This window comes from Lepidochelys kempii, chromosome 11, assembly GCF_965140285.1.
Source record: "Lepidochelys kempii isolate rLepKem1 chromosome 11, rLepKem1.hap1, whole genome shotgun sequence".
In the NCBI taxonomy this organism is placed as follows: Eukaryota; Metazoa; Chordata; order Testudines; family Cheloniidae; genus Lepidochelys; species Lepidochelys kempii.
This window is the reverse complement of record NC_136390.1, coordinates 9,460,811-9,474,102: the sequence shown is the minus strand read 5'-3', so window position 1 is coordinate 9,474,102 and position 13,292 is coordinate 9,460,811. Positions and strand designations below refer to the sequence as shown.

The window sequence follows — 13,292 nt, the reverse complement described above, 5'->3', positions numbered from 1 at the left end:
AGCATCTTGCTTGCAGGTTACTCAGAGACCCTAGAAAAATGCTTTCTGTTACTGTAATAGTGGAATCTGTCTTACAAGCTATCATATATACTTGAGATTTTCATAGCAAGCCAAAGGATTTAGATCTGTTTTTCATTATTTTTAATGGGAATATGTGGCTAAATTCTACAGACTAATTTAAAAATCGTGTGTGTGTGTGTGTGTGTGTAAACTCAACTTTGGGATAGTGTTGTTTCCATATGCTTACAGTGTGTGTGTGTGTGTATATATATATATATATATATATATATTGCTGTAACCAAAAGGAAACAATAGTATCCCAGAGGTGAGTTAATAATGTATGAATTATCCCAGAATCCCTCTAGGTTGTGTTCCATCTCAGGCAGACCTGCCTGCAGGGATCTAATGAAATAATGATTTTGATTTCCATGTGATCATCTTTGTTTCTGATTTACATAAGCACAATGACATCCATAGAATATCAGAGTTGGAAGGGACCTCATGAGGTCATCTAGTCCAACCCCCTGCTCAAAGCAGGACCAATCCCCAATTTTTTTTGCCGAATTTCCCAGTGTTTTGGGGTTCCGTGTTTGTGGCATCTGTTGCACCAGCATGGCAACACCTGCTTGGGCGAGAGGGTGGGAAAGGCTTCTGCACACATCTCTCTCATTTAAATCCATTCATAGTTCAGGTTGCTCAGCTAACTCATTATTCAGTGTTTGGGGGATGGGAAAGGTTTGGAATCTTCAGCAGTCATTCACAGAGCAGGAACTTGAAAGTGTTTGGTATATGATCTGTAAGATTAAATGCCCTGGCTATGGATAAATAGATAGACTTTTAACTGGTAAAAGTCAGAGACCATAACTTTGGAAAGAACAGTCATGGATAAGGTGAAGACCAGCTTTCCATTTAAAGTTCAGCTGTTCGAAGTGCTTTAAAATCTGGACAGTTAATTGGATTGTGTTGAAATTTGGTGTGTATCATGGGGGCCCAGGGTATTGTCAAACTTGGGGCCATTTGGCCAAGGAGTTCCTGCAACACATCTCCCTGAAAAAGCAGCTTTTCTTAAAGTTGCCACATTCTGTCAGTGTTTTTTCCCCTCACAGACAGAGATCAAACCAGAGCTCAGGTCATTGCACCAGGATCTCAAATGCTCAAGGGACCCCCAACAGAGTGCACGTCATCCACCAGTCCTTTGGGGGACTTCAGATTAAAATGTTATTGAAAAGCAGTTTGCTTCTCTAGGTAGGCATGCTAGGGCTTTCGTGCCTATTCATGTGCCTAATGGATTATACTGAGCATGTGCAGAGAGGGTAATTACCTGGAAAACTACCTTTATATCACAACACTTGAGTGGCTCTGAGAGTATGTTATGGTTACTGAATCTGAGACCAGTCTGGGCACTGAGAATTCCAGTCCAACCTAGTGCAGAAATGTGGAGTAAAAACAGCAGGTATATTGTGCTAGTCTGCCTCTGTCAAGGTTTTTATTTTGGGGAAATATAATCACAGTATAGCACAATGTCTAGAAGGTGCTTGAAACCATCTTTTGAAAAGAAACTGTGCAAGCAAATGCTCACTGGGAGGGGAGAGTGTTTAGGGGTGGAAAAGTGGTTGGGGAGAGGGGTTGGGATCAGGTGAGGAGACTGGGGGACTACGAAGAGATGGGGGGACATCGAGAAAGGGGGTGTTGGTGACACTGGGCACTACTCTAGGAAACTCGGAAGGGTAAAAGACCACAAGTGTCGATGAAGCCCTCTTGCTCTAGGCCCAGGCAAACTGAAGCTCCTCCGCTCCTTAAACTTTCTGTAACCCTGCAAAACTATAAAAAAGCTAGCACACAAACAAACAAATTTGCACACGGCTCGCTAGCCAAAACCAGCTTCGGCCAAAAAAACATATAAATAAAAAATATTTAAGAAAAACTAGTAACAAATATAACCAAATAAAGCAAAGCTCAAGCAATGCTAATAAAAAAAAAACATAACTAGCCGCTTTAGCTAATTAGCTACAATATTATACAAAACAACAAATAATTAATTATATATACTTATATAATTAAATAAAAAATATAAATTATATAATGTAATCTGCATTCAAAGCTGCAAAATTTAAAACAATTCAGTCTCCCTGCGCCATATCTAAAGCTTCAGATAAAACTCTCTGCTTCTCCACCCCGTTGTAGTCATTGGTGCAACGCACACCGGGCAACAAACCCAACTGTTGCTTGCCTCGGGCACTCTGTGCCGGCAACAGGGGGGAGTGATGAGGGACTGGGGGAGAATAGGGGCAGATGTGCCTGTAAGTTCCACATTCCCTTCCTGTCTGTGTACCATGATCTGGTGGCCCACAGCCTGTCTTCAGGGATGTGACCCTGCCCCCCATTTCCTGCTCCTCATCTTGTGAACCAGGTTCTGGAGGGACCTTTCCTATCAGGGGATGTCTGAACTCCTCACCCTCTGGGATCTGGGGGTCCCTGCCCCCCAGAGGAGTCTGAGCCCAGCTGCCTGCCCCCATGTTTGCACACCAGGATCTAGGAGCCCATGCGCATCTGTGAGGGGTTGACCCCTCCTTAACTGCCCCCACCTCCTGTGACTCAGATTATGGGGGTATCTAAGCCCCTCTTACTATCCCCCCATATGAGCCAGGATCTGGGGAACCTTGCCCCTCTGGGTGGGGGAGGCATGCTCAGCATACACCAAGAACACACTGCTGAGACTGGGATGAGGAGGTGAGAACAGGTTATACTTGACACAGGTCAGAAACTCTCCAGCACTGGGGAGAGGGGAAGGGAACACCCAGGGATGTGAATGGAGCAGTTCACACATCTCAGACTACATTCATCTCCATGAGGTATTCTCTTTCTGCTGATTTCAGAGTAGCAGCCTTGTTAGTCTGTATCCGCAAAAAGAAAAGGAGTACTTGTGGCACCTTACAGACTAACAAATTTATTTGAGCATAAGCGTTCATGAGCTACAGCTCACTTCATCGGATGCAAATAAATGTGTTAGTCTCTAAGGTGCCACAAGTACTCCTTTTCTTCTTTCTGCTGAGAACATCTCATTGAGATGAAGGGCCACTTAACACCCCTCTGAGCCTGCTGTGGTGCTGATGGAGATGAGTGCCTGTCCCCTCCATTCTCCCTCTCATTTTATAAAATATTATAATGGAGCCCCAGCTCTGTTCTAGCTAAGGACGGGAAGTCCCAAAGGAGGACTCCTTAGTGCTCTGATGTCCATGTGCTTGTGCGGGTTCTTGAAATTTGCTGTGCCTCATGGGAGCGTAGTCTGGGGTTAGTGATTCAAATGTGAGGACAGCTGAGCAAGGAGTTCCCATGATACAGCCCCAGGAAAAAACCTGCATTTTGTTAAATTCACAGATTCTAGCAAGTTTGAATTCTGAAAGCCACCCTGGGCAGAAATCTGAGAATGAACTGTAAACTTTAGGGGAAAATCTGCCTATGTCAAGGCGTTTGGGTTTGTTTTGTTAGTTAGTTTATTATTATATTTTATTTTTCAGAAACGTAATCTGAGTATAGCAAAATATTCAGAAGGTGCTGAAACTATTTTTTGAAAAGAAAATAAATTGCACACATGAATACTGACTGTGAGGGAAAGGGTGATTGGGGGGCAAGGGTAGGCGGTAGTAGAGGAAGATAGGTCTGGGTCTGCAGCAAAGGATGGGGGCATTGTGAGGGGGATAAATGGCAATGTGTGGAAGGGGAGGGAAGGGTTTGGAGGGCTTAGGTAAGGGGGAAGAGAGTAGGGGTTGGGGGAGGAGAAGATACAAGGGGTTGGAGAATGTGACGGGTAGCAGAGGAAGATGGGAGTTTAGGAATGGAGGGGTTTGCTAGCCCTGAATTCACCCCTTCCGTGTGTATGTTGGGATCTGGGGGAGCCCTACCCCTCTGCAGTGCTCTGAACCCCTGTCCCTGCCCACTGTGCTTTCCGGGATCTTGGGGACCCTGCTCCTCTTCAACTCACATTTCTGAAAACCAGGAAGTACAGAGTTAAGGGAAATGCCCCCAGAACCTTAACTCTGCTCTCTTTGGGTGGTGCCCCACTAACATGCACACTCCCACTTGGTCTTTTCACTAATGGACTGGTACTACCTGCACTTGCCCTGTGTTCGAATGGTCAGCCTGCTCCCCAGACAGAATACCACCCTTGTAAAATGTAACTACTGCTTTATACCCTTTCCTAACCCCTTCACACTAGCTCACAGGATAGCACTTAAACCTAAACTTTCCCATACCCATCATTGAATCCACAGACTGCTCTTATATCCCACCTCACTACTGACAACACCCATGGCAAGAAGCCCCCAGGGCCCTGCTACTGACAAGACCTACACAATTCTGTACTGAAATGATGCAGACTGGAACCGCAAGGCACACTGGTACCTCTTTCTTTTGATAATCACCTGTGGGGACTCAGAGCGAGATCGTCTCATGTCACAAGCACAGCTCTTCCAAGCTGTGCCAACTTCTTCTTCCACCATTGAATGCAGTGATACATAACACAGTGAATGCAGCTAGAGTGCGTGGAGGTAATTCCCAGGGCCATTGTCAGCTCCAGAGTTAAGGTTGCATGAGTCTTTCACTTCACTCTGTATTTCCCAGTTTTCAGATGTTTGAATTTTGCTGAACTCATTGTTCCAGAAGGGCACAAGCCATCACTGGGCAACCTCTGTGTTAAGTTTTCTGCCATTTCATATGATTCAATAGAAATGGTCTGGGACAAAATAATCCCAGAGTGACCTGTTATCATAACGGTATGATATATCTACCCTTATATCATCATTATGTATCAATGGGAGATGAGTTTTCAGTGCTTTCATATAATGGCACAGTATCATGGAACAAAGATGGGATAGCATCGTGTTATGCTTGGAGTCACAACTCTGCAATGCTTGAAATTAATTTAGTTCTCATCAGTTGCTGGGCTTGCACCATGTCAGGCAAGCATATGGAAATGGGGAGAATGCCACACGTTTGTGGACTAGGTAACCGCAATCTCACTTGCATGGTGGTGGGACATCTGCTTGTCTTTCAGTACAGTTACATGCTCAGTTACAAATACAGTGCCTGTTTAAGAGGATGAGAAAATTTAAGTCCTATTACTAAAATAAGGATAAAACTCTGCTCTCAGATCAAGGTGGCCATTCTCAGTGTTGATATCTCTCCCCCAACATGTGAGGAACCCCCACTGAATTCAGCAAGAATTTTGTGCATGGTAGAAAGACCAGATATCAGTGTTGAGATCTGCCAAGCAAAACAGAAGGCAGACTTTTACTTAGAAGCCCTGATTCAAAGCCCAGGGAAGTCTTATCATTAACTTCAAAAGGCATTGGATTGGGCCTGAATGCTTTATTAGCATGGCTGGAAACAAACATGCACTGATTTATTTTGACATTTGTGTTCTGTTCCTCTAACTCTTTCCCTCCTACTTAATGGGGCTGGCATTTAAAAAGAAAAATGATATCTTGGTTCTTCCGCAGGAACATCTTGATGTCTTGGAGTTTAGCCTTGTGTTTTATAAATGTAGAACAATTGTTTATTACAGTTAGTTCCGATTTCCTTCTGCTGTTTAAGAAATCAATTTCTTATTTTATCAGACACAGGAGGAACAGAAAAATTCTGGGACCTTGAACTGAAAAAAGTGGGGGAGTGCACGCAAAAGGAAAATGTCAGACTCCTTCCATCTTATCCGTACTGTCAGGGCAGGCTGACCTCTAGCACATACAGGTTACTGATGCTATTTCCCTGTGAAATCCGTTACAGTTTAGGCGTTGAATTTCAGCTTATCAGCACAGTTGCCATCCGGTACTTTGTACAGTTCTCAGTCCTTTCCATCGGTATCTCAAAAAGTTTGAAGGATAAGATAGAACAGATTAAACTCTTGTATGGAGTTGCCACCTCCAAAGATACGATATGGGCCTGTGTCACCCTCACTTTTTCTTTTCTTCACACACAGTACTGCTGCTGCCACTGAAGTCTAGAAATAGAGCACAGCCTGCATGCCAAATTTTGCACAAATTGTGCAAACCCACCAAAATCAGTGGGATGTAAGTCAGCATAGAATTTACCACATTGAGGCAGGGAACATATGGGGCTAGATATTCTCTTGTGCTGGAGCTCTCCTGGGTGCAGAGGAAGTGACAGGGAGCTGGGGCTAGTCCCAGCCATGTGATGCTCTGAGCTGCTGCCAGTTCCACCACTGACGTTCGGTCTTTAATGGAACTTACACCGGGATAGGGATAGCACAGCAGCGTTCTGCCATGTCCCCTACTCCCCGCTGATGCATCCCCCTCCTGTGCTAGATGGGGAGCAAGGCAGCAGATACAGACCCGGATCACTATATTTACACCCACCAAAAGGAACTCTCTTCTGGGCAGTGGTGATTGTATATTGGCCCCTTTTCCTGAGCAGTGCTTAGGGGCTGCAATGCTGTAGAGAATCTGGCCCAGCATTTCTACTGTGCCAAGTCTAGAAATATTTTTTCAATGGGAAAATCTCTGTAAATTCCGAAGCCTACTTAGCTATTGTTTTTAAAACAGGACACTGAAAATACATGTATTCTAAATTCAGATTCAACCCATGTTTCTCACTTCTCATCTCCAAATGTGAACCTGTTCTTATGTTTGTTTTTCCTCTGAAACTGAAGTTTCCTGTTTAGAAATACTGTCTGGCAGGCTTATCAGAAGTGTTTTCCAGCCATGTTACCAGTGTTCTGAGAGCTCTGACAGAAAAAACATAGCTGTCAGTCTGTTCAGTCAATCCCAAACTACCGACCTCTGTCTTGTCCTGTGTGCATTGGTCTTGTCTCATAGGAAGTGTGAGCTCTTCAGGGCAGGAAATGTGCATCTATCTGTGTTTGTAATGCCCCAGTTACATTTATGGTACCATGTAAATGTTCGATACCAACAACAGTGGCGACAGATTTATGTGATCGGTGGATGACATTGTCCAGAATGTGTAATCTTTTACATGCCTCTTTATTTCCTCTGATTATCATGCCTGAAACTTGAACTTGTTCTCTGAATGCAGTGTTGGTACTGGCATCAGTCCCAGGACTGTTTCAAGTTTGGCTGAGAACGGAGGTGTTGAAAAGTACGGACAGAGGTTTTCTTTTTGTTGGTCTTAATCATCATTCCTTTTCTAGCAACTAAAGACTCATAATTGTGTCCAAGCATTGGAAAGAACATACTGTCGGGAACAGCCCTGACCAAGCAGGGACATGCACTGAACAAACTAATGGGTCTTTTCCAGCTAAAATTTCTGTGAGGGAGAAATAAAAAGGACTCTGAACAAGAAACTTTATACCAATTCTTTGCTTAAAAAAATAAAGGGCAGGTACAGGATTTCTCGCACAGCGTTGATTGCATTGCATGGGACTCTCCATTACAATTAAAGCTGCACTAACTTGGGGGGTAAATATGCTGAATTTATATACACCAGGGGTAACTCTTAGAGATGACTTTTCCAACATGAGCATAATGGGCACACCTGAGACAAATACATATGGCCAGGTGGTGTTAGCAAAATCTGTCACTGAGGCATGCTTGTTTGCAAGCGTAGATAGGGGTACGAAAGCATTGGTGCCCAAATGTGAGATTTTCTGGGTGCACCTGTTATGCCCATATTAGCAACTTTGTTCCTTCTTGTCAAAAACAATTTTGATTGCGTTTTAAACTGCAAGTGCCACTCCAGGGAATTCATTTCTTATCGTTGTTACTTTTGCAAAAAAAAAATTCAATATAGAACAGACAGCAAGTTAGAAGCCACAGCAAAGTTTCCCCTTGGGCCAAGCTGCTAACATTCCACTTTTCTTTGCATTCCCCAGGTCGGATCCGTACGAGGAGGCAAAGCTCTGGAAGTGCCACAAGTGTTACCTCAACGCCTGCCGATACCCGAGGCCGCAGCCGTGCTAAAGTAGTTTCACAGTCCCAGCGTAAGAAGCTTTTCTTTTAAGGGATGGGAAGGAGCTATATTTATTAATATTATCTCTTATTTGTATTGTGGCAGAGCCTGAGGGCCCCAGCCAAGAATGGGGCCCCCTTGTGCTAGGCACTGCATGCACATATCACAGAAAGACAGTCGGCCCCAAAGAGCTCACGGTCCAAGTCGTCGTTAAATAATAGGGCCTGAGATTTAAATACTTAAGCATAGAAATTGCTGTTTTTCTGTTCATTGCACAGCACAACCAAAAAATTCCAGTCATGTAAAGTTTGTTACTATATATCAGACTAGATAATATATATTGGACTTCTGTAAAGTACAACTTAGTGAGACACCTTCCTTGTATCTCCAGCCTGCTACTGTCTGTTGGGTTCTTGTTCTCCCAAGCTTCTTTTGCTTATATTATCTCATCTCCATATGTGTTAAGAATGAGCTGTCTAAGTTAATGTGTAAAATCCTACATAGATTTAGGAGGAAAAGATGTGCTCTCTGATCCACATGGCATATCCTGGCTCTGAAGTTCCGGTTGCATGGCATGATTCCCCCATGAGGGGAGAGCAGAATATCTGCCATATGGATCTGAGAGGAGAATTTTGACCCAGAACTCAGAAGGTTTGCATATGGGGAGCATGTTTCCAAGGAGAGGAAGTGCCTCTTCATAGACTGAGGAATCTTAAGTTTGTGTGGGAAGGTGGGAAGAGGACTCTTTGTTATGAGGACTTGTCTTGCTTTGCAGCCTCACTGAAAAATGTCTGCTCTGTTCATGGCGTCACTTCTTCACTGAATGTCAGGCTAGAGGGAGGAGGGAACAGTTTTAAAGTCATTATATTGGAGATGGTTTCAAACAGAAAACCTCAGGCCTTGAACACCTTCATACTATGGTGGTGATAGTCTGGGATTTGGATGCAGAGATCCAAACCCACCTCAATGGCTTTGGATCCATGTCCAGTCCAAGCAGGAAATGACCTTTTTCCTGATTCCGGTTCAGATGAAGCTGAAATATCTCAAGAAGGATTTCAGTTCACGATGGTGGAAATCTTATTAGATCAGCTGATCTCTCAAGGCTTCTCCCATTTGGTGCTGAAATCTCTCTGGAATGGCTTGTGCAGCTTCAAGGCAGTCAAATCTAAACCCGATCCCTAACCCTAGTTTGGCATCAAATCGCAACGCCAGCCAAACCCGGATCTGAACACCATCTCTTAGGCCAACCTCTGCATGAAATAAACCACTCTAGAGTGCAAATGTAATACAGATATAGGGCCAAATTCTCCTCTGACTCACGTGCTGGGCAACCCTGTTGCCTTTTTCAGAGTAGCCCAGCTGTAAGTCAGGGAGAATTTGGCCCACCATAGATGATTGTCTTCACTCAAAGAAATTTATGAGCCTAGAGAAATTAAGTGGCAGTGGAAAAATGTACGCAAGTTGGGCCCAGCTACTTATCAGCACATTAACTCACTGTATTTTGCAGAGGCTTAGGAGTAGTGTATGTTTGTAAATAAATCAGTTCACATTATGTATAACATAATGCATGCTGAACTCTGTATTGTCTTACTGTCTTTTAATCCACTTTTTGCCTGTCCTTTGGTATGCTCTCATAAACAAGGATCCAGATCAGCTAATCCTGCTGGTGGTAAGAAACATTTTCCGTTTCTCACGGTCTCTTTCTCATGTGCTCTCTTGTTCACAGTTGTTAACTATTTCAACATCTCGGGTCCCCCACCACATTATTCACTGTGGGAGGTTGAAAAGGCATGTTCTTAAAATAAAATCAAAATGTCAGATTTGTATTGTGATCACTTCAGCTTTTCCATGATAATTAATGTGATAAACATACGTTCTGTGTAATGAGGGCACCCCTTTGTGAAGTTACTGTAGGAATTGCGAAGAAGATCCTGCGATTTAAACCCTAGATGTCAAATTGTTCTATATCAGTTCAACCCCTTTGAAGTGGAATCACACCAGTGTAACTTGGAGGAGTATTTGGCCTTCAGAGTGCTGCATTAGTGTAAAAGAGGAGGTACATGTGTTTAAAATCAGTCACAAATGTTCAGAGCTTTGGCGCGCTCCCAGTGCCATATGTTGTGGTGGTGGTTGTGGGGGGCAATACATGACTTCAGAGCTTCAATCTTTGCAAAATGTCACCCTGCAGAGAATAGGAAAGGGCAGGTAAGTTTATAATGTAACTCTGATGTTTCAAGTATTTTTCTATCAACTAATAAAGTTGTGTAAACTTTTAGATTAGAGACTCCAGATCAATTTCTGTCTCATCTATTATTAGTTGTGTGAATTAATCTTCTGATGGAAATGGCTAGAGCTGGATATATATAAAATATTTAAAAAACAACAACCCATGAATATTGTTCAAAATGTTATACTTGTTTGATTCTTTGCATGCCTTTCAGAAGTACTTTCCCTGGATATTCTAGCAAACAAGTTTATTGACAGTAGAGCTCACAGCTACCGCATATTTTCAAGGTCGTCTTTATACAGCTAAGGAAGCAAAAAGGGTCCCAAGTCCAGTTCTTTTAAAATCCTTTGTGCTTAGCTTTAAGCAAACATCAGGGAGAATAAACTTGGAGTTTGAAAACATGAGCATTCCCGCCCAAAACTTGATTCTATGAGTTTCTTAGATCCAACCAGACAACAGAAACATACCGTGGAAACCATGTGTCCAGTCAGAAATGCCAAATGCAGCTCAGATTTCAAATATTAACTAATGAACAGCTTGAATACTCTGTGTGAATAAATCTTGGTCAGTAGGCCGTTTGCACAGATCAGAGTCTAGAAAAATGTGATCTGTTCATGGACAATTCAAATAGACAAGAACAGACAAAATTGACCAGATATTACTATATGTTACAAATAGTTCACCCAGCTGCAAACTTACAGCTAAGCAATTTAATTTTAACCAGTCAAACACATATACAAAGTAAATGTTTGTGATGACCAGCTGTGGTGACGTATCCACAGGCTATATATGATTGGGTCATTTATCTTAATCTACTAGAATTCTGTTGTTGAGATGGGGTTCTTAATTTTCCCCCACTGGATTATTTTATCTAAAAATTTGTTCTTTAGATGCACTGGCCAGACAGGCTGAATAATACAAGCCCAATTGTTGAGTTGTGTATTGTGTAGGGCCTGAGCCAAAGCCCATGGAAAGACTTACTTTAACTTCAGCAGGCTTTGGATCAGTCTCTTAGATGGAGCCCTCTTTATTTCAGGCCCTGTTTAAAAATGATTAAAATCCCTATCTTGAATTGTCCAGAAGATTTATCATGCTTCCTTACTTCTGGTTCCTTTGTAGCTGGCAGCCGGTCTAGTTCCCCTGGCAAGCTGTTGGGAAGTGCATACGGTGGACTGACCAGTGGAACAGCCAGAGTCCCACCAGTGCCATCATCCTCAGAGAAACGCAGCAAGATCCCTCGAAGTCAGGGATGCAGCCGAGAGACAAGCCCCAACAGAATAGGACTAGGTAAGAATTCTTACCGACATGACATCTCGACCAGCTTGCCCAAGGGAAGGTAATTCATGCTAACAAGAAAACTACATGACTGCATTTTACCATCATGCACTTTTGAATCCTTAAATTATTAAATTAATTTCAATGTGAGGAAACATTATTAGTGATTCAGTTTTTAAAACGTCATTTTAATTTTCCTTGTTGATATCTGTTTTCAGAGTGGGTCAAAAGAGTGTATCGTGCCTTCTGTTTGAAATTGTGGCATCATCTTTGTTATTTCTGAATCAGGATGAAGAAAGAATTAAGTGAAGGGGAAAGCCCACCATTGCAAAAATCTCACGCTTAAATACAACTGTATGGCCCAATCCTGCGAGGAGCTGAGCAACTCCTGTGAAATGCTGAACACCCTCCGGCTGAAATCTCTGGGAATTGATTGAAGTCAGAGGGCACTCAGCACCTTGCAGGATTGGGACCTGTTTTGGGAAATATGGCACGATGAACGGTTTATGTGCATCACCTCATACATCCTGGAGTCTTTTATTAGATTGCATTTTAGATTCACATGCTAAGTATTTTGCTCACAGATATTTTTGTCTATGTGGAGACACATTGGCTGTTGTATAAATATTCTGTATGCACTTCTATTTTCAAATTTACCAGTGATCTCTCTAATTCGGTTTAAATCAGTTGAACAAGCATTATTCCAGAGATGTTCACAAACACAGCTGTCCTTTTGAATGAAAGCAGAAATGATTCTCTGTATATGTTCTGTGGACAAGCCAAAGCTATACTTAGTGCCGCTATTGTGAGTATTTGCAGAAATTAACCAAAGTTTACACGGGAAAAGAAATTCTTAGAAATGATTTTTTCATTAAAAAAAGGATAATATAGTTTTACAGAGCTTATAAGAAGTTGCAGCTAAACTCATTGTGTGAAGTTGTAGCCTCGTTGAAGTAAATGAGTTTTTGCCATTGGCTTCAATAGGGCTAGGATTTTAGCCATCATCTTTTAAATTTAAGCCCCGTGCTCAGTGTATAACATATTAGATGTCAACATAGAAGTACTCCTTATTTATTTATATTTCAGATTTATTGAAATGATCTTAGGTCTCTCTAAGAGTATATCCTGAATTATGATCCATTAAATTTTACATTATTTATGGTGAATATTTTGCAAAATTAAAATTTCTTCTCCTCTGATGTTATCTATTTTTATTATGTCTGTATAAATATATTGTGCTTTTTTGTTTAGTGTTTTTAAAATCCAAGCTGCCCCCTTACTTACTGAAGTTAACTATTCTACTGTCATTCTGCAAACTGGTATTGTCCGTTAAAATGAAACAAACTCTGATATTACCATGTTTATGCTGATAATCATGTTACATGGACTATTTTGAAACAGTCCTTATTATCTGAAGGGAATTTATTTTGCATAAATCACTCTTGGGTTGTGTGCATTCAACTAAATTATGGGAGCCTTGGAGAATTTCCTATAAAAGTGTAACTTATATCCCGTCACTTTTATATGCCTCCCCTGCAAAAATCATCAGTTCTTGTTCCTTGGGAGTGTGAGGACTCTATCAAATCTGTCAGTCTTTTCTTTCCTTCCGGGTTGATGGTTGAAGCCTATTCTTTTGTGCTGTCATTGGAATCAGGGTGTTTTTTGAGTTTTGTATTGGTTTAATACTCAAATGTAGAAACTCTGCAGCTTTATTGGACCTTTAAAAAAACTAGACACTAGACAAAGCAATAACATTTGTTTGGATTGAGTTATATTTTGAAACTTAAACTTTAAGATCGCACAGTCCTCTTTGCAACCTCTTCCCCAGGTATTAATTACCCTGTATTTTGGTTGTTAAATTATTTTATAT

The 13,292-nt window shown here is 41.9% G+C and overlaps 1 protein-coding gene across 1 annotated transcript in view; it reads left to right on the top strand.

Annotated features, from left to right (window-relative positions):
* Nucleotides 1-13,292, top strand: part of CLASP1 (cytoplasmic linker associated protein 1) — a 267,031-nt gene that overhangs the window by 158,813 nt on the left and 94,926 nt on the right. Inside the window, exons 21-22 of the mRNA XM_073305074.2 lie at nt 7,844-7,951; nt 11,267-11,434. Of these exons, the coding sequence (XP_073161175.1) occupies nt 7,844-7,951; nt 11,267-11,434 (276 nt within the window). The remainder of the gene's footprint in view (nt 1-7,843; nt 7,952-11,266; nt 11,435-13,292) is intronic.